The sequence below is a fragment of the Mchenga conophoros genome, linkage group LG12, assembly GCF_057382185.1.
Source record: "Mchenga conophoros isolate Kocher_MC1m ecotype Shallow Benthic linkage group LG12, M_conophoros_male_GT1.1, whole genome shotgun sequence".
NCBI classification, from domain to species: domain Eukaryota; kingdom Metazoa; phylum Chordata; class Actinopteri; order Cichliformes; family Cichlidae; genus Mchenga; species Mchenga conophoros.
This window is the reverse complement of record NC_140537.1, coordinates 12,884,565-12,906,427: the sequence shown is the minus strand read 5'-3', so window position 1 is coordinate 12,906,427 and position 21,863 is coordinate 12,884,565. Positions and strand designations below refer to the sequence as shown.

The 21,863-nt window shown below is 39.4% G+C and overlaps 1 protein-coding gene across 1 annotated transcript in view; it reads left to right on the top strand.

Annotated features, from left to right (window-relative positions):
* LOC146562210 (transmembrane protein 132C) overlaps positions 1-21,863 on the top strand; it is a 180,489-nt gene that overhangs the window by 22,249 nt on the left and 136,377 nt on the right. Inside the window, exon 2 of the mRNA XM_085293775.1 lies at positions 3,459-4,344. Within this exon, the coding sequence (XP_085149901.1) occupies positions 3,459-4,344 (886 nt within the window). The remainder of the gene's footprint in view (positions 1-3,458; positions 4,345-21,863) is intronic.

Genomic DNA, 21,863 nt, shown 5'->3' with positions numbered 1-21,863 from the left:
TGAGGATTTGGGCTTATTTTGCAGCCACCGTACCCAGGCAGCTTGCAGTCATTAAGTTGACCGTGTAATCCTGTGTATACCAAAGTATTGTAGAGCCAAATGTGAGGCCATATGTTTGACAACTAACATTTGAGGAGATTTGAATGCTATTGTAGAAACACAATAAAGATTTCTGGCTTCTTCACCTACCTCCAAGGTGCTTAGAGAAGAGTCAAAGTCTAAAGAGGCTGAAGCTCCAGAAGAACAAGGTTATTACTTGATAAATTAGTTTTAACCAACAGTCTTGATCAGAGCCATCACCCTAATCGGACATGAGACAGAACAACGATCCCAAGCACAGCAGCAAATCTAGACCAAGATGACTGAAAAATAAAATAATTAAAGTTAGACGTCAACACAGCTGAAATGCTGTTGGAGGACTTTAAGAGAGCTGTGTATAAATGCCTGCAAACGTCACTGAGCTGAAGTAAGGTTGTAAAGAAGAGCGGACGGAGACGTCTGTATAATCATATGAGAGACTGACTGAGGCCAACGCTTCAAGTGAAGTTTCTAAATGTAGTTCTACGATTAATTGAATCATGGGGTGTACAGTCATGGCCAAGGGTAATTTTTTTTATTTATATGGCAGTAAAAGGTTTGGAAGCATATGAAATCCTTATCATTGCTCTTCACTGATAGAAGTAAAAATGTATAATTTAATTAAAAACTAAAGTGCATGAAAAACAAACACTGTCATGCCTCTGCATTTTGACTTAGATTTAAGGTAATATTGTTGTTCATCTGGGCTTGTATGTAATATTTTTATTATGTCATGGAAACCCATGTTTAACAGAACCACGGCAGACCCGATGGCATTACAATGCTTTTCAGCATATTTTATTTACACTTATCACACAGTTGCTGTATACACAACTCAGTCGTCTGCAGCTCACAGCCCAACAGGACAGGACCCAGTACAGATTTTAAAGCCGGCGGGGCATGATTGCAGACCACACCCCGCCACACCACGTAAACCTTGAATCTAACAGGTATACCTTCTTTTGACTATGACTGAGTGGCTGTTGCAGAATAATGCTGCTATTAAGATGATGACTTTTCCAGAGAACGCTGTTCTTATTTCAGCATTCAAAAATTAAAAGGGGGTTAGGGGGACTACCTAGCTCCTAAACCTCTTAAAAGAAGAAATAATGCAAGACATGATTATAAAATGATCATTTTAAAAAATGAAGGGAACATTTAAAATAAATAAAATAAAAATAAAATATTTTAAATAATAAAAAAATGTAAAATACTAAAATAAAAACATCAAATCTTTCCACATTTGAGGATTGATTGTGTATTTAATACAGTTTGTACAGCATGTTTTGGAAAATTTTAAATGAAATTTAAATTTCTTGGCTGGAAATAGTTTTTTCCAGATTGTTTTTTCTTCATTCGTATATAAAAGCACACAGATGAGTCGCCTACATGTCTTTGTACCAGCAGTGAAAGCATTAAGTCACATTTCAACATGGTGCGAGGAGAGGTGCTCAATGCAGAGAGCTCTTTGCTCTCACCTTCTCTGACACATGAGGGCTCAGTCAGGAGAGTGAGAGTAATGTTGCTTCCCAGGAACCAGAGAATGAATCGGTCACTGACTGGGCTATAAAGCTTTTCTTCTGCCAGCAGTGTGATGGCACGTATACAACAACGCTTCATGCCAGCAGTTGACACAAAGCTCCTGCTTGGTCAGGAAAAACACAAATTGCCCAGTGTTGTTCTGCAGCTCAGAAATCTGTGTTTCCTGCTGTAAAGACCGAGTCTTTACAAAGTGATTCTTTAAGTGGGACCATTTCTGCATGGTTTGAGGTTTGGACACTGACTGCTTCTCTCCATCCAACGGTAGGAGAGCAACATTAAGGCCGGCAGGAGCACCGTGAAGTCCAAATCCTTGTCTGATTTGTAACCTGCTGGGACGTTTGATTTACAAGGGTGATCAGAGGAAAGAAATCCTCCAGCAGCCAGCATGAGGATGAAAGTGTACTAAGGAAGTGTAATCATGTAGCCGATTGCTCTGGAGAAGAAGGTCAAAGCACACGCTTGTTGTCATTAAAACCTTCTTTATGTGTTCTGTGAAGTTCCTCGGGTTATAAGAACAGTATTGTCAGTCTCTATGGACTTCTTGTGATTTAGAAAGCTGGTTTTAATTGTAATTATAATTACATTTTAACTGATTTTATATTGAACCTCATAGGCTATGTTATACTGATAAATGGATAATTCGATGCTGCACATTTCTAATTAAAGCGCACAGATAATGTGGGGTTTCTAGTGGTATAATTGCAGCAAAATTCAGGAATATAAATATATAAATGTAGTGCATACATTTAGAGCTTGGGGGCCAGAAGGGTATACTTATTAATTAACTGCAAAAATTCTGCCTCATTATTATTTCTCATTACTGGTTAATTGCTTCATTGTTTCAGCACTAATTCTAACATGTTGCAGAGAAAATCTCTGTCTCGATAATCTTCTCAGATGTCTAAATCTCCTTGTCCTTTTTCAGGGTTTTTAAAATACAATTACAGCACACAAGCATTTCATTCTTACAGCAATCTAAAGTCATTCCACTGCCAAATGCCAACAATACACACTATGGAGAAGACTAAGAGACTTTAAATGGCACAAAAGCTCACGCTCTGTCATACAAAAAATACGGCACTGTAAATTCAATGAAGTCATCTTTTTGTATTAATCTAAATCTGTTTTTATTCATATAAAAGATCACAGGATTCAGACCCTTTAAAACACATGAATATGAACCACCTACTAGTCTTTAGAGTCAAAATAATGACTTTGTTGAAATAAATGTGAAGATTTCTTACACCTCATTAAATGAACAGTACTCCTAGTGTCCATTTTTTCTATTAAAACTTTCCTGAGACATCCTTCCTTTATAGTCTGAAGAAAATATTTAGAGTCTTGGCTTACAGTGAGGATTTTATACGTATTAACCGTACTAAAAAAAAAAGGAAAAGAAACATGTAAGGAGGTAACTGATGTCCTTTTACAATAAATGCATTCATTCAGTGTCTGCTGCCTGTGATACATGCTCTTTGTGTCAGTCGAACAATTAACAGCTCTGACTTATTTAGTAGAAAGAAACACATCTTTTTTTAATTTACTGAAATTCACTTATTCAGCTGATTCATGTTGTCAGAAGTCAAATAACAATACTGGACTAATGAGTCGATCAAGCTTTCATTCGTTCAGAAGACCTTGAATCCTTACTTGACTTAGTGTATGTGATCTATCAGAGATATGTGTAGTTACAACACTTTTCTTGCACGTTCAAAATGCTCCTTCTAGTTTCTGTTTTGGCTTTATTTGTGTCTTTCTACATCATCTTGGTGAAATAGGTTATAAAAGCACTTCTATTATAAGACTACACTGACTGGCTTTTCTCTTCTGTCTTTTAGTAACCGACTGTCGAGTCTTAGAGGGGTTGCAGAGATATTCCTCTATCCCCACGTACCTGCCTGTCAACTATCAGCTCCTCAATGCTGACTTGGGATTTTTCCTGAAGGAGGCCAACCAGGACTTCATGAGGAACTCTACCCTGGTGTCGCGGACCGAGCCCTTCTTCATCTACCAGGCCAGAAGTTTGCCCTCTGTGAACGCCAGCTATGGGCCCCTCTCTGTGGAGCAGCCTGTCCCCTTAGAGCTCCTGCAGAGCCCGGGGACCTTTCCTGCCTCTTCTCTTTTTACCTTTAACTGGAAGGTGCAGACCTTTATCATGAATTCCCGAATTCACTTGACCAAGCCCAAAGTCCAGGTGTTGTTCTATGTTGCAGGCAGGGACTGGGATGACTACAGTGCCATCGACAAGCTGCCCTGTGTGCACATGTTTGCTTTCCATGAAACCCAGGAGGTACGTGGTACTTGCCAGCTGAGGGGGGAGCTGGGACTGTGTGTGGCTGAGCTGGAGCCACTGGCCAGCTGGTTCAGCCCACCTAGCGTCGTGCCAGGACGCCAGAGGAATCACGAAGTGTCCGAGGGCACCCCAGTGGAGCTCTACTACGTGCTGCAGTCCACAGACGCAGGGTGCCACTCAGATGAATCCAGAAAGGACAATTTCATCCGCACAAGTCAGGAAGGGCTGTTTGGTTCCTATACTTCAACGCCTTTGAGGAGGATTGGCGGTGTGAGGCTCTACCAGAACCCCACTGAGCCACCTCTTGCTGAACACAGGCTGGATAATAACTTTATGGTCTTGGTGCCAGCCACACCCATGAGGCAGAGGGAAACTGGCTCTGCTTTTATCACTGTGTCAGCCTACTCTCCTGTGGAGATGTTTACTCTCAGGTAAGAACATATTTCTTTCTGTTGTTCAATAAAATGTCTTACTGAAGAGTTTTTCTGTCAGTCTCACATAGTGAGGTTCTGCAGCCAGTGTCTCTTGACTCCCGTGTTATCCTTTCAGTATATTCCATCTTAAAAATCTGGACATTATTCTTAAAAAACATTAATAAGGCCTGGTGTCACCTCACTGAAACACTGGAACAGCTGGAACATAGCAGAATCGGTTTTCCTTTCTCCTCGCTCCCTGCTCGTTCCATCTGTTCTTCTCGCCCTCCACAGTCACCCGTGTTGGGTTTCACTTCAATATAGCTGTTCTCCATTTTCTGTAATTTTCTTAAGTCAAAAATAAAATAATGATTGATTTCAGCTTATCAACGCCACCTGTTAACCGAGGTAAGCAGTAATTGCTCTGCTTCTGTACTCAACTGATCAAATCATTATTGATTGCGAAGTCAGCTGGCAACATTAATGTAGCACACAGTCTAACGACGACGACTTCATTTTGTGATTGGCTGCACTGGGATACAGAATAAATGACTGGAAAGAGTTTGAGGAGAGTCGTCCTCTTTCATGACGGTATTTATACAAGAAAAGGTGCCATGTAGCTAACAGCTCCTTGACATTTGTGGTCAAATTAATTCATTGATCGTTTTTTGTGGCCATGTGAGAAATGTAATGTGATTTAACCCTTTTGTGGGTGAAACCTTTCACCAATAGAACCAAAGGAGTTTGTGGTTCAGGCCAAGAAACAAGCTATACCAGGCTTTACAGTTACAGTTTTTTGTTGTTGTTGTTCTTTTACAGTGACTAGAAGAATTCATGCTTACATTGTTACTCACAATTAATGTCATCATTACACATTGTTCATTATTTTTCCTTAAAAGAAACCATTACATTGATTAATTCAATCCCAGAGCAGCTCACTACACTACTCGTTGTATTTTGCATTGCTCTGTAAAATGACCTGAAATGCAGTCACATAATTGTAACAGTATAAACCTGAGGCTACAGTCCCAAATGCCGACACATAATCCTATCCTAATGAGGGCATACATACAGTCTTTTTTATGTTTATGCATGAACACAAAAAACAACGTACAGTAAAGATGAAATCAGGACCAAAGAGACTTTAAGGTCATCGCACAATGATTGCACTGCAGTGCTGCAAGTCAGACTGCTCATCATAGCTTTTGTTAGCTGCTGAAGATCAGGATCTGGGTGCTGGGTTGGGGTCAGCTTTAGCATCACTCTGGGTTGTTGGCTAGCTTTGTGTTAGCATGTTGTCTAACGCAAGTTAGCAGTATATAGTTGTTTCTGTCTTGGATTCAGGACTTTATCGTCATGCTCTTGTGCTTTCGTGCATTAAAAATAAAAGTAATGACCTAGTAAAAATAATACAAGAATTGAAATCAGCTAAAGATGTAAAGTGATTACAATAAGACATTTTGTTGGAACGCATCACTTTCAACATTGTTATCACCATATCCATAAAAAACTTTTTAAGAATGATTTCAGTCAAACATGAGCCTCGTTTGTGTTTTGTCTCATTTTAGGCAAATCAGTTTAAAACTATACAAAAGTAATAAAAAGTTGAAAAGGTTCCTCTAAGGTTCCTCCACTTCCTCTAAGGATCAGTTTAGTATTTGGGACATTATCTTCAGCATTAATGTGTGTTTGTCTGATGAATATTGTCAGGATCAGTATATTGTCTTGTCCATAATTTTTGTTGCCTTTTCTTTTTCTTTTGAAGGATTAAACAGTAAAATATCATCTGTAAACCTCAGAAATAATATAATATTAACAGAAGTAGATTTACAGAATTCTCAGTTCCTTTGTTAAAAAGTTGTTTTAACTCACCGACATGCTGTTTATTAAAAATGTTTACATTTAATTTTGTCGAGAGCTCACAGACTAAAATGTTAGAAGGGTTGTTGATTGCACATTACTGTTAATATGAGGCATAAGGTTCATTTGTGCTAGTATTTTTGCAATGTTAGTCATTACAAACTTTTTTGCCCATGAAACATGGCTGATTTTTTGGCAGTGCCAGCTTTCACAAAAAAAGTATATTTTTAGGTACCATGTACTTTAGGACAGAATGAGGTGGATAATTTATGACGATATTGCTTCACGAAGAACAGATCTGGATGCTGGTCTTTTAGGTGCTTTGCTGAATTTAATCCCTTGGTCTGAAAATCACGACATAATCGCTTAAATATCACCTCATTTTATCAATTATCAATTATCATCCCTTGGTCACCCACATCATCCCTCCATGACTCTACCTTTCTTACCCACGTCAAGGACAGAGCTACTGCGAGAGTTGCATTTGTGGCCATAAGACTAGAAAACTTGTAGGTGTATGCTGCCTCCGCCTGTTCAGAAGAGCTGTAACCTTCACTGCCTACAGTATTAAAAAATACAAGTGCCATTGTGTTTTCAGGAAGGTAAATACCAGTTCTGGTGACATCCCAATTCATCGTGGTGTCATCGAAATTTCTTCAAGAAAGCAAAAAAAAGTTTATTTCCTAAAATGTTTTCCACATTTGTTGTGAGTCTGTGTGAGTAAACTGACATGTTGCTGCAACACAATACCAGACTTGTTATATACAGTGCCCTTCCAGAGCAGACTGAAATTTTAGCTGCGGGAAGCTTTGAGATCAAAACGAGACAATGAGCCCCTCTCTGAGCTATCGTTTCAAGATATTTATATGACAACAGCACATAAACCGAACTGAAAAGAAAGCGAGCAAAAACAGTTGTGTGTTAACGAACCTTTAGACGGTACACTTCATAGCCTATACAAGGTATGAATTATATGCTGTGTAAAATGAACTTCTATGTTATAATAGATATATTATAGTTGTTTTTATTTCATCTTACCACAACCTCATAACTTATTTTCTAGCTAACCACATATATCTTCAGTAAGTGCAGGAAGAGCCGGGTTATCTCTCAGAAATGCAGTGACTCAGTGAAGCTGCTGATAGGTACTAATTACAATGAACAGATGAGACAAAATGATTTAGATAATTAACATGTGATGCAAATGAGGATGCCATTAATTAAAATGCATGTCCATTAGTGTAATGACTGAAGGCGATCTTAATCACACTGGTTTAGAACATTTATAAACCTCCAGAGATGCTCTAACAAGGGGTCAAACCAATTCATCAAACTATGTAAAAAGGAAAACAAACTAGGTGGAACGCAATATTAAGATGAAGCGTACCGATACTTATATCAAGCTGTAGCACTCTTATTGTGCACTAATAAAAACAACAATTTCCTGAGTTTACAACAAATATGCACAGAAGATGTTTTAGGGCCAGAATTGGAGCTGAGGTAAACAAGTTAACGGCAGCTTGCATTGTTTAGTTTTAACAAGCCAAAGAAAATTTCCAGACTTGCCCTTCTCGTGCTTCATTTAATCGCCTACTACTTGTCCTGAAGTGATAAGCATTAAACTTTCTTTTTCCGAACTGCGAAAGTCTGAATGAGTTCTTTGATCAGTCAAATGAACAGGCCAGGCTGCCCGCAGAGGCAGTGCCTGTGGTGTTTTGTTTTTTTTATTTGGCAGCGTTACGCATGCCAGGCGCAGGTTGGCCATCTGAGAGCGACAGATATGAAAAGGCCTCTGTGTGGTCCTAGGTGATAAGGCTGTCCTCATACATGCATTTGTTAGGACACTTAATCGCCAGAGCGAGAAGACTTTGATCTCTATATTCACAACATCATTATCATTTGTGTACTACGCACTTCTATGTCAGCCATTGTTGGCTGTATCCACGAATGCAGAATGAGCTTATGATCGTGTGAAATTAGTCAAACAGACCCTCGGCTCTATGTTAGTTTAAAATGTTTATTAGATCCCCGCTCTTTAAAACCAAAATCTGGGGGTTAGTTCTGCATGCTCATAAATTTATACGCACTATTTGCACAAAAATCCTCTTCTTCTCAATGGACATGATGAAAAAGGTCAGATTTAAATGAAAGTTGAAATGGTCATTGAGCCTTCAGTCATTCTTTCCTCTTCTCCAATTCAGTTTTCACCTTACTTTGCTCCATTATGCTGAAAGGTTCACACTGTGATAGATATTATGCAAAGAAAGCTAATTTGGAATATTCTTAATAGCCAATCATCCGGCCAATTTGTTGCATTGTGAATTCACAGCAGGGTATGGCTTGCTGGGGCATTTCTCTGTTGACATGCTACTTTTAATTTGACGGGTTCTGATTTGATTTGACCTCCTCTGTGTTAATAGGCTCTGTCACTCAGGAACTGGAAAGTTTTGCTTATTTTTATTGTAGCTTACTTTCCTCAAACGCAGACAGATTTCGATGTGGAGCATATTGTCGCTACTTGTAGTTACTATCATCAGTCATCCTGGCATGAACACATTTCTATTTCCTGTCTCCTCTCCCTTTGATAAGCCATCATCCACTGGAAAAAAAATAAAAAGGTTTAAATGTCAAATGAAAGAGAAAATTGCCTGAATTATTCTAGAAAAAGACCATTATGGCTAACATTTTAAAATCCATTATCACCATCTTACATGCACAAGGTGGAGGTATCTAGTTTGGAGGCCACCATGTTTAAATAATATTCCAGGGGCAGTGCAATTTACTCTGGAATAGAAGAGTCTTTACCAAATTCTCCTTTTAATTTGATGAACTGTTGAATTAATAAAAACATGCATCATCCTTGAAAAAAAAGAAATGGAAAAATTGGAAACTACCCATCCTTGGACAGCTGACATTTTTGTGAAAATATTTAACCACTTAAGGTTCAGTTAGTACCATACAAGTGCTCCTTTTAAAATTTTGATTAATGTACAAGAGACTTGAAAAAAGGAAGTTAAAGCAGAGCAAGCACAAAACTGCAGTTCCTGTTGTGGCCACTTGAAGCAGGTTCCCAATGCATGTCAACGCCCATAGACTCCCATGTTACAATGCACAAATTTAGTGCCTTACAATCATTTTTACAGTCTATTGTTTCCATCGCTATGAATAGTTCATGATATTTACGAGGGATGAATTTTTAATTTATAGCTCATCCACCTGGATACTAGAGGTAGGGGCATGGCCACTTTAATTAACTGTTCCTCTAGATGTCTGCTAGACCCCAACTGTCATGTAATGCAGAGATTGGGAACTCAAATGTGTGCAGGCACGCTTAAAGAACAACAAAACCCCAAACTACAATAGCAAAAAAAACAGCCCTTTATTAGATGTCCAAAACATAAATCAGCCTGTAAAATCCATCTATTAAAAAAACAAACATGAGGTGAAGCAACAGGATGAAAGATTAACATACGCTGAGGTACTGAACAGAGGAACAACAGGACTATATGAACTCACACACTGAGGGCTAATTGGGTTTACACACAGCCGGGGGAAACAAGACACCGTGGCATCATCTCAATCACAGGGGAGGAAAGAAAAGCAGATACAAGACACAGAAGACAACTAACCAGCAGTTAGTTTAACAGGAATCAAGAAATGATAACTAGCAAACTCAGACAGAAAAGTCAACTTAAAAAGGGACAAAAACATAAAGAAAACACAGATGGGGAAAAACAAAATGAAGGAACTATTAAACTGTAAAATAAAAGGAACTAACACACAAAGGTAAGCAAGCAGAAATGTAACTCTGAAAACTCAAAACTCTCTCTGAGTGTAACCCCACGACCACCACAGGACAGGACCCCCAATAAATGAAGGTAATGAACATAATATTTCTGACATATTTGTAATGTTGATGCATTTTTATTTGAGTCATCCAACAAACATATTTAACTGTGGGCTGTGTATGTATGTTATCAAGCAGTTATTTAGCTCTAATGTGTGTTAGCAGATATGTTCGTCTCTGCTGAGCACCAATATGGTTTATGGATGCAATTTGCAAGCTAAGTGTGCTCATCCAAATGTTGTAAACTGTGGCACGGAACAGCTAACATGACAGCGGTAAAAATGCTGGTGCTAACGCATTAAAATGTTGGGTCCAAAACCAAAGGGTGGCATCACAGTGGCTACAATCTCTTCTTAAAAGTTTATATAGTGTACACAAATTTAAATGAAATTTTAAAATCTCAAACCACATCAGTTCTCCCAGCTCGGTTTCAAAATATTGAAATACTCCCTGGTGAGATTTGTCCCAATTTGCGGGAGAATGATAAAGAAGAAGAAGAAGCAACAGCGGCTGAAACAAAGACTACCTACTTAATTGTTAACATGCTTCAAAAAACATTTTGAATGTCAATATTTTAGAGGTGCCGGGGCGGTCGTGGCTCAAGAGTTGGGAGTTCGCCTTGTAATCGGAAGGTTGCCGGTTCGAGCCCCGGCTTGGACAGTCTCGGTCGTTGTGTCCTTGGGCAAGACACTTCACCCGTTGCCTACTGGTGGTGGTCAGAGGGCCCGGTGGCGCCAGTGTCCGGCAGCCTCGCCTCTGTCAGTGCGCCCCAGGGTGGCTGTGGCTACAATGTAGCTTGCCATCACCAGTGTATGAATGTGTGCGTGAATGGGTGGATGACTGGATATGTAAAGCGCTTTGGGGTCCTTAGGGACTAGTAAAGCGCTATATAAATACAGGCCATTTACCATAGATAAATGCCATAAGACATGCAGCTGACACAGCATTAACTTTATTGTGTTCAAACAAAGATTGAGGTAAAAAAAAATGTAATTGAAAGTAATAGGCAGTAATTAGAGACTGCGGAAAGAAATCTGACAAAAAAAAGTAGAAGCACTATAAACACAATTACAGGGAGACGGGTCTGACTGCTGCTGAACAGTTTTCTGGGTGAAACTCTAAGTGGCAGTCATGCTGCTGTATCTCATCAGACGTTGTAAGTCGTCATCCAGCAGAAAGCTATTATTCCACAAACCCATTTGAGTAAATGCTAGATTGCTTTTTCATTACACCATAAGCCATTATTTACACCAAGCTTAAAAGTTGACTCTACATGCAGCTACTTCATTACCAGATGATATAAAGGTAGAGATTTTAACTCCTCAACGGGGTTTAAGATGTATTGTGGATGTTAATTGATACAATCAAAGAATAGGTTGTTGTGAACAAAGATGGATTAAGCAGGATTAACTATTTGATTGCTATGGATTGCATAGCTGTACGCCTGCTTTAGCGTGCCCCCACTTTGTTAGGTTTGGGAGAGAAACTGTTTCAAATCATATTCCTTTCTCGCGAGGCTGTTTTATCATGAACAGCAGTCGCTCTTTGCAGTGTCTTAAAGACATTTGTGCACACTAGCAGCCTTTTGCAAAGGAGAGCCAAATGAAAGAAAAGACATTGAAAAGGCACTTTAAACTCATTAAATTTAACATGCTAGTAATGTATAAGATGAAGTCATTATCATAATATGTTTTCTGGCATCACTGTGCAAGCTACTTAGTTTGTTAGGTGTCATTGATAATTCATCATTATCTCCTAGTATTATATGCTTCATATGCAAATCAAATGCAATGAAGGAAATTATTTTAAAGGATATTTTCCTGCTGCAATCTCCAGCGATATAAAGTGAGAACCCAGAGCACAAAAGGAAATTGCTCTATTTTCTGTCTTGGTGCAATGCTGCCGTGCAGCATGAGTCACTGTATGATGAGGGCTATTACATGTACATCGTCCTCCCTGCTGGACTCTGCCATTATTTTACAAAAAAAGATTTTGTCGATTTAAGTGACACTTTTCCTGAGAGCAAAGCTTCTTCGGTACACAAACACTCATTCTCATTTCTTTCCATGTAACATACTGCTGTAATTCAGGAACAAAGGATCACACACAGACACAACTGGTGATGGATTGGGGATGTATTATTAACACTGGAGTGGAGACTGGGGCTTGTCTGCTCTTTTCGTGCAGCGTTTACTGCAAAGTAAGCAACAACTGAGCGTGACTGCATGTTGACCAATGCAAGACGTAGCCTCACTTCTTCCGAAAGTAACAGCTGCTATTATTCTTCTCCTTCTCAAACTTGCAGTCTTCAACCTCCGCTGACATTGAGTCAAGCGAATCGAGGCACTCACTTGAGGCAATTATAAAATTTTTAGTGCACCTTTCTCCGGGCTTTGTACAACTTTTTTTCAAACAGGCACTAGTACTTCAGAACACGTGTAAGATGTGTAACATGGGAAGAAGTTCCCATTTAATACAAAGAGAAAAACACCTATTGCATGAATATCTAAAAATAAAACAGCAGTGGTACAATGTGGTTTGAAATTAATATTTAAAGGAGGAAAAGAGTTCAGAAGGGCGTGCCTCACATAAAATCTTAGCTTGATGGATGAACTATATTTTTCATGGAGACACCATAGAAGAAATCAGACAGGAATTGGTGTGATAGCAAATTTATTAGACACCAAGCATACAACTGACGCTGAGTGTAGACTTTAAATAATCAAAGATAAGCAAATGTTACTAGTTTGTTCTAAGAGAATTGCATCATTATTACAGTTTTGTCCAATCAAGAACTTATATCTGTCAAAGTTAATATGAAATGCTTCAACTTGAGGAAGAGGTTTCCCTAAAAGCTGATACCCAAAAACCTTCTTTGGGTATCGGTGCTGTTAAATTGGCAGAGACTTGTGCAAAACCAGTAGCAGAGACACGAATTGTCATCTGTGCAACCACAAATATTGTTGCATTTGTTACATTTGTTACCTGCGCTTTCTCTGTGTGGCAGCTGGATTACAAAAGGGTGTTGTGACTGCTTCGTGTGCGCCTGTGCGTGTTGCACAGATGTGCAGGTGTGTACACTGAGTACACACGGCTGAATGTCTCAGCTGTGTGCCAGGCAGATAAACACCGCTGATCTTCTGCATGCAGTTTGTTTAATAGTGTGCCTCCTGTGGAGAACATCCTACCAAACATTTGTTTTCGAACAGATTTCAATAAAGCTGTCAGCGATTTTGCAATAACACTGGGCATCCATTTGTGCGTCTGTGTGTGAACAGGAGTGCCTCCGTGCGCGTTTGTGCTAGTAGGCGAGTGCTCGTGCCTGCAGAGACGTGTTTGCGTGCGAGCACCCTGCTATGCTCGCACCGTTAATACCGAAAGCTCCACGAGTGGCTGCGATGGAATCAATTTGCATCTTCTTTAAAAGGCAGTGCATCAGTGAACAAATTACCTACCATCACGCTTCATTATGTGTACTGATGGACAACGGCGACTAATGTATGCAAGAACCAGTGGCCTAAAATATCAGCTGTGGTGGGATTGAGTGTACAAAATCATTATGCCGAAAAGAGTTAAAAACCTGATCTGAGGTAGGCTATTATCCAAAATACTATCTTTGAAAGAGTGGAAGGTAGGATTTAATTTTCCAAAAGGCACAATTTCCTTGTATTACATTTTCTACTACAAAATTTTAAGAGTAAATGCAACCTTTCTGGAAATAAAAGACAAACATCCAGTACTCCAAAGTGGCATTGACCAAGTCCAGTAAGTCGCACACAACTCAGTCAGAAATAAGGCCCCAAAACAGCCCATGAGATACACAAACATAATGCTAGGAAGCTTTGAAGAAGTGATAAGAACAAAGACAATATGACAAAAGACAGTCACATATTACACATATTATTACGGTATTATGCATATTATTATTATTTGGTCAATATGACTGGAGAACAGCTATGGTATTAATAAAGGTTAGACTATTTGAAACATTTGAAAGCTGGAAAAATGTCCACTGTGCCATTAAGATATAGGAGAATGTGATGGATTATTCTGCAATGAGTGCTTTTTCTTCGCTCTCCTCTTTTCACTCTCTGTGTTTACTCTGCATTTAATAATTAGTTATTAATCTCTGGCTTTGTTCCACAGTGTGTCTTTTGACCCATCTCCCTCCACTCACACCCTACCAGTCGTGGCTGATGACTTGCTGAGTGTGGTTCTGCTGGAGGTTTCTTCCTGTGAAAAGGGAGTTTTTCCTTCCCACTGTTGCCAAGTGCTTGTTCATAGGGGCTTATCTGATTGTTGGGGTTTTCTCCGTATTATTATATTACAATATAAAGCACCTTGAGGCGACTGTTGTTGTTACTTATATAAATAACATTGAATTGAAATCATTCATTCTTTAATGATCTGAGAGCAAGTACAAAAGAAAAATGAAAATAGAATTCAAATACAGGCTTAAATTAGGCTCAGTGTGAATTTGATATGAAGCCCACAAGTACAAAAATTTGATCTGTTTTAGGATCATATTAAAGCTTGAAAGACAATCAAACTGTTATAAAACTGTAAATAACAGGAAACAAGAAATCAAAGAATGAGGTCATGTACTGGAGTCTGCCTTTATTACTGATGCTCACTGGGGGAAACACAAGGACTTTAGATGTTATTGAAAACTTTATGCCCTCTTACTTATCTTCCAGGAATAGTGACACTGTTGAGATGTGATGCTCACAGTGTTGTCTGTAATGTGATTTGCAATGACCCCAATGGAGGTCGCGGGCTAAAATGAGTGTCTTTGAGGAATAAAGTTGTTCTTTATAATACAAGCATTGCTGTAGCTTTAACCTCCCTGGGGCCACAACTGTCAGAACTAAGACGCAAAGCATTGTTTCTAATGTTGATTTTGTATTTCAAAAACATCACAATTTCTGAAATTCCAAGGTTTGTATCTAAGAAAAACTGTCTCATATTAATTTACAAGGATATAAAAAGTGAAAAAAGAAGCAGTTGCTCATACTTGAGGGGCCGGGACCATGGAAATTAATTTACTGTAAGCTCGTCTTCACTTTATCAAGCGGTTCGCATGGGACAAAAGTGTCAGGATATTTGCTTCTAAATGTCTCTGTATATTAATTTGCACATTAACAGAGTCACTGATTCTCTTAAATCTTCATACTACAAACAATACACTCTGGAGTAAAGACAGATAGAATCGCAAGTCAGGTCCTCTTAAATCATGCTGCATCAGCTCCAGGCTTGTAGCTGCAGAACACTAATGGCTGAAGAGAAAAGTCTCAATAAAACAGAAATAAATGAGCCTTCACTGGGGTTGAGAAATAAAAAAGCAGCGGGAGGCCTCCCTCTTTTTGCGTAAGACCCCAACGTGCAGACCAAGGTACTGGTCACATGCTCATATCAGATTCATTATAGTCCAATCTCATTTGAAAGCCATCATCCCCAGCTATAAACAGGCACTGAATCAGCAGCTGCTGGGGTGCTTCTGCAGGGGAGAGCATGTGATGAAAGAATAAGAAAATGCCTTGTCATTTGTTGGCAGGCATTGAAGCCATAAGCCATTTTCCTAAAACAGCTTATCCATTTGAAAGTGGAAGAAAGAATTACTCTGGGGAACAGATATAGATGATTAAGACGAAACGCATCTGAGAAAAGGACTTCAAACATGCATTAAATAAATCTTGTCAGACGTCTCTGCGTTGTTATGAGTAATTTCTTTGTAGTTTGTTTATATTTAGCCTGTGAGTGTTTTGGTGTTATTTGGCAGCCGACTACAGGTAACGTTCGCGTTTCCAGTCGGGTAATAGCATCAGCAGCAGAGTCCTCTTTGGAGGCGATGATACGTGAAAAAAGTAGAAATAAAATAAAGAAAGAATGTTAACAAAGAAAGAATAAACTACCCCGGTGTACAGCTCTTGTGAATTTAAAAGAGCTGATTTATTTTCATGTAGTAAAGAGTCTCCTCGTGTGTTCAGTATGCGTCGCAGCGGGTGCTACAAGGTGTCAAACATCGCCCCATCTTGTGCTGAGTTTGCTGATTTAAAATTTGGCTCATTAAGTTTTCTAGATTTTTATTAGCTTGTAGAGAGTCTGGCCTTGGCTTGGTGAGGTTCTGTTAACAAACACAGCTGCCAAAAGCTGGGCACACCGAGAGGCAGCAGCAGAGCAGAGCAGAGGGATATTAAACTCCAGCATATACACCCCATTGTTCCCACACTGCTCCATGGGGGGGCTCCTATTATCTGTCTGGGATCCTTGTGACGGCTCCCTTACTGAAAATACAGGGTTGTAAACCCACGAATGGCTTTCATATATTGACCATATACCACTGGATGTGTGATGGGATTACATCATATAGTTTTGGTTTTTTTTACACTGCATGTGTTTATTGCCCAGTAAAACTTGTTTAGAAGGAAACATAAATGTATAGTAAAGAAACAGCAGCTTTTTTAAAGACACAGTATTTATAAAGCTCCAAGATATAGAAATCTCTACAGCATCTTCTCTGCCGGTGTGCGCACAGTTCCACTTTCAACCTTATAGTGTCCTCTGTGGACAAATCCATGGCCAGCACAGGTCCGGATGGAAGAAAGGAGTTTCTCTCGATTTATCATCATCTGATTGTTGGTATATTTTGCAAGGAGGTAGCAGTTATTGGGTTGGGAGTCACATAATCCAACAACCTGTTTTTTCCACAGGGAGCATCAATCCTGTGTAGCTGCGTGTGGCCAGACAAATACTCTGAGATTGCGTAATTGCAGGGCTTTGCTGGTTGCCTCGGGTGTTTGTGGAGCCCATGCAAGAATCATATAATGGGCTTTGAGATGTCTCTCCGGTGTGCATTCAAGATCCTATCACAACATGTGCCTCGATATGCTACTGCCTGTACTATAGACAGTCATTGGCGGCTATAAAATAAGCAAATTTGTCTTGTTTAGTTACATTTGTCCCAGTAAAAGCAGGGCAAATGTAGCGAATAAACAGAAGAAAGAACCAAAGGATTCAGGAAATAGCCTCCTGACAATTAAGACATAAATATCACACCCTAGACTTTATGTTAGACTCTGTTAGCGAATAAATTTATGCTTGTGTCTCTTTCTGTTCAAATCACTGGTTACATTTGTAACCGCCTTGTCCAAATGTTACTTGTAAGACTAGCATGTTATTTGGATGTCGATGAATACGAAATACATTAAAGCTCACAATAAAATATCCTGCTGGAAGGCTAATAGAGGCCAAGCTCTCACTACTGATGAATATATTGACAAGAACAGAGCCTCAGAGATCACAATACATTTCCCGCTCCCTACATTATACATGCAGCGGTAATTATGTCTTTGTAGAATGACTGAATTAAATTACAATTATTCCTTCTATCTGTTATTCAGTCCTAATTAACTGGTAGGTTTTATTCAATCCACTGTCTTTTACTTAGACTTTCCTTTGCCCCTCACAATTTTATTCCCTTCTAAGCGCAAACATGATCAAAGCAGTTTTCTTATAATTAAATACAGTCTCTAAGCTAGGGCCCCACTTTAGCCTGTAGTTTCATGTTTAATTTAGGGTCAGTAACTCGTAGATTCTTCCAAGCGCACAGTAACAGTTATCTATATTCAATTCTAACTTTAATCTTGTAAACTAAATTATATTGGTATTATTAAGAAGGATTTAAATGGCATCGAGAGGCACACTCACCTCTGACCACATCCGTTATATAGCACACTTATTGTAATAAGATTCGACTAAAAGATCGTGCATTCATTACCCTGATGATGACCCCAGAAATATAGCATATAACACCCAAACCTTATCTCTTTGGCTCAGTTTGACTGTATTGTCCATTAAATTGCGAATGATGCTCAGCCTATTAGCGGTCGGGAAGTACAGAGATATGATTTAATGCTGTTTCTTGGAGGGAACACAATAAGACTAAATTGAATGGTTTCCTTATTCACTTTCACGGACTTTAATGTGCCCTTAAAACTCTATAATTGGCACTGTAACTGGTCATATTATATCCTCCCTGACACTTGTAGCCACTTGTTCGTTGACAATGGCTAATTATCTCACATAGTTGCATTCTGGAGGTTGTGGGATGTAAATAAAAAGTAGTCAGCAGTTAAAAACATGGTGATTCTCAAGGACTGTTTCACTCCTCTGTACTTCAAACTTCCAGATAAGAAGAGACACTAGTAAAAATTATAGGACTATCCTTCCACTTTGTATAAGGAGTAATTTAATCACTATTAGTAGTCAGAAATTTAAAAGACTTAAGGCCATATTATTGTGTGTGGATGCTTTAATAAATTATTTAGAAGCCTTAGTTCGAAATAGCCCCCATGACAGTATTTTCTTAAAGGATTTTTTAAAGTAAGTGAGATGAGAAGATCAATGAGACTTTCATGTCTTTACACCAAATCTGATGCCAGATATCTTAGCTTAGCTCAGCACGGGTGGAAAGTGCTAGCTCATCTGTCATGGCTCAGCTGTGTGGCAGGCAGGAGGAGGACCCAAAATGCAAAACTCACACACACGGGGATGAACTCAAAAAGCAGCTTTATTGCTGACAAAAGATAATAGGAGATACAAAACTAAACTGGGAAAAACTAACGTAAAGCTCACCAGGAAACACGGGGGAATCACACACAGCATGAGGGAGAACGCGACGCCGAACAGAGGGAGACTCAGACAGAAATACACAGAGGGTAAACGAGGAAAGTGGGCACACACGGGGAACACAGGTGACACTGATAATCATAACGAGACAGGGCGGGGTGAACTGAACATGACATGTACAGGCACAGAGGTTCAGACAGGAGGAGAGAGAGCACGGGGAAAACACAGACATAACGGGCTGGGGAAACATGAAACAACCACAAAGGGAGACGAGGGCTCATAAATACATAGAGGGCACACAGGGGGGAGAGAGAGCACGGGGAGAACTTAGACATAATGGGCAGGGGAAACATGGAATAAGACATAAGGAGAGACGAGGGCTCACAGATACACAGAGGGGCACACAGGGGGTAAAAGCCATGAAGGGAAAACACTTAGGGAACAACACAACAGGGCAACTCAGAAAACATGGCCTAAATAAGGAACGAAATACAAAAATACAAGGAACTAAGAATACTGGGCCCACATGGCCCAGGACCATGACATCATCTCTGCTCAGAGATAACAAAACACTTGAGCTCATTAATTAGGAGAGTATCCTGTTCATGTAATCCTCATAAAAACAACACATTGTGTTTCAAGCATCTTCCTGTATATCACTATATCCATGGCCTGCATCGAGTCTTGCTTTGGGCTTTTATTTAATCATTATCTTCACAGATGACCTTGAGTTCAGGTTCAGTGGTTTAAGCATTGAACTGATGACACTTTACGACAGATTTATGTATTGCAATGGTGTTACTCCTCAAGCCACAAACTGAGCATTTTGTACACACTAATGTGCAAAACTGTCCTAAGAAAAACACAGAACCAAATGTCCCAAACAATGCAAGTAATTTTAAAGCTAACTCTTAGAATCAGTCAGCTAAAGAGACAAATGTGCCCAATTGCACAGCTTAGATTTCTTTGCCATGGATGGCCTGTTGTTTAAATTGTTAGTGATTTGGCCTTTCGGGAGGCATCATGCTGTGCAATGTATGAAAAGCCCAAGGACACTAGCTCTTCTGGGACTGAAATAATCACTGTCTGCTGTTTTTTTTGATGTGTTAATTTAATTCCAAAAAGCACTTGAAGTCCAGCCAAAAGGCAAACAGGGACACTTTACATTTATTTTGTGTTGATTTTTCTATACTTGTGACAGTAAAACCTGCACCGTTTTTGCTGTCTGCTGCACTTTATTGTAAAACTTTGCATGACTTACCTGGTTTTATCTAGCCCGGGCAGAAGCGTTGCAGTTTTTAGGGTGGATGTGCCTCCATTACCCTTTTTTATGATCTTCATATTGGATTTCTATAGGTCAAAAAAAATAAATAAACGGTTTGCACATAATGTCTGTCCCAATTCCAATGACTACTGTGCAAAATCGTGCTGCCGGAAAGCACTTCATATGTATTATTTACACAGTTCGCCCCCACAATGTGCCGCAATTAGTGTGTATCTGGTTGATCCAGAGATCAGGAAAGTCAAATGTAGCAGCAGCTCTGCTCTGTACAGATAGAAGCGCAGCCCCCTGTGATCACAGCCCCCTGTCACAGGGCACGGGCCCTCCTCCTCAGATCCGCATCAAATCAGTTGTGTCAGACACAGTGCCATTATGCTTCCATACAGTAGACAGATTTTCCCCTCTTCCTTTCTTGCTTATAGCTGCTTTGCAGTGGGAGTACCAAGCATGTTCTGAATGCCTAATACTAATCTGTCCTGACATTCAAATTATAAGATCAGTTTCTACACGTATGTGTGTGCTATACAGCACCATGCAGTTGTTCTGACACCATGCACTCAAACCACCACTCAGACTCATGCACTGTAGTCCTGTCTTAATTAGGATGCCAGAAACCCTTTGTGTTAAAATGCAGTTCACATGTTTTAATTAAAAATGAATCAGAAACACTTGCAAATCCTGACTTATTGTCTAGTTTTTCCATGTTTCCATAGCTACCAAGTCATCTCCAACCAGGAAGTAAAATGGGATTCAGAGCTATTCTTTTTTTGTGACCACAGACTAACCCATTTGTTCAAAAAGCAGCTCCATAATGAAAGTGAATAAATAAGATATTCAGGTAAAATTAACTGTAAGCCCAATGCCACCCACATTCGTTGCATCAGTTAGCAACCCACCCCACCCCCCCACCCGGCGGATATGTGAGCATCCTGGGATTTGTGCTCATCTCTTCATTCATGTTGTATATTTCAACTATTTCTCCTAAATATATATTTGTCACAAATCTGTTGCTAAAATTAGGACTGTGTCTCAAAATTCTGCTCATTTTCACTTCAAAAGGGCGAATAGACCAGATAAAACATTCAGCCTCTTGTTGAGCCTGACTTGAAAGAATCTGGAGTATCAAATGTCAGGAGGGGGGCACGAACATCTGAATAAAATGTCATAACAATCTTTCTAAATCTTGTTGAGATGTTTCAGTGTAGTATCCCTCCGTAGAGCCATGACTGTACTGTAGAATGACTTAAAATTGTTTCCTCTGCTCCATTATTAGTGAAGGAATTGGTCCCCATCATGGGAAGCTCCGTGCTGACTTATTTAAAACGTGACAAAGCTCCTGCTCAGAGGGCCACATCGGCTGCATGATAAAGGAAATCTGCAATACGTCTTTACCTCCTCAAATCAACAGCGGTGTTGCTGGAGAGCAGCGGTGACTTGAGGAAAAGAAATGTCATCAAGGAAGACAAGTGTTCATACAAGCTGCCTCAGTGATTAAAATGACAATCTGTTTGTGCTCACAGCTTGATTGCTGGCAGTCTGTAGCTTCAGGGAGCTTCGCCCAATCTTTAGTTATCTGTGAATTCTCCACAGTGAAATTTGTCATCGAGTCTATATTTCATTAGAACAGCTCAGGTCCTTAAAAAAGGCCTTACAACAAGGCATTCTTGTTTTGCTGTTGTTGATTTGTCAGGCAGAGCTGGGTTTGCGATCTTGCATTATGTGCTTAATATGCTTAATTTACTATAAAGCTTGGTAACATTTACCATAACAATTCTTAATAAATGGTAGGTGCATAGTTAACAACATTTTATTTTTAACAATCAATTTGCTATAGAAGTTAGCTGTTTGTAAACCACTCTATAAAATTACTTAGTTGTTATTATAAACTTAAAACTGATATTTTTAAGACTTTGCAAATGG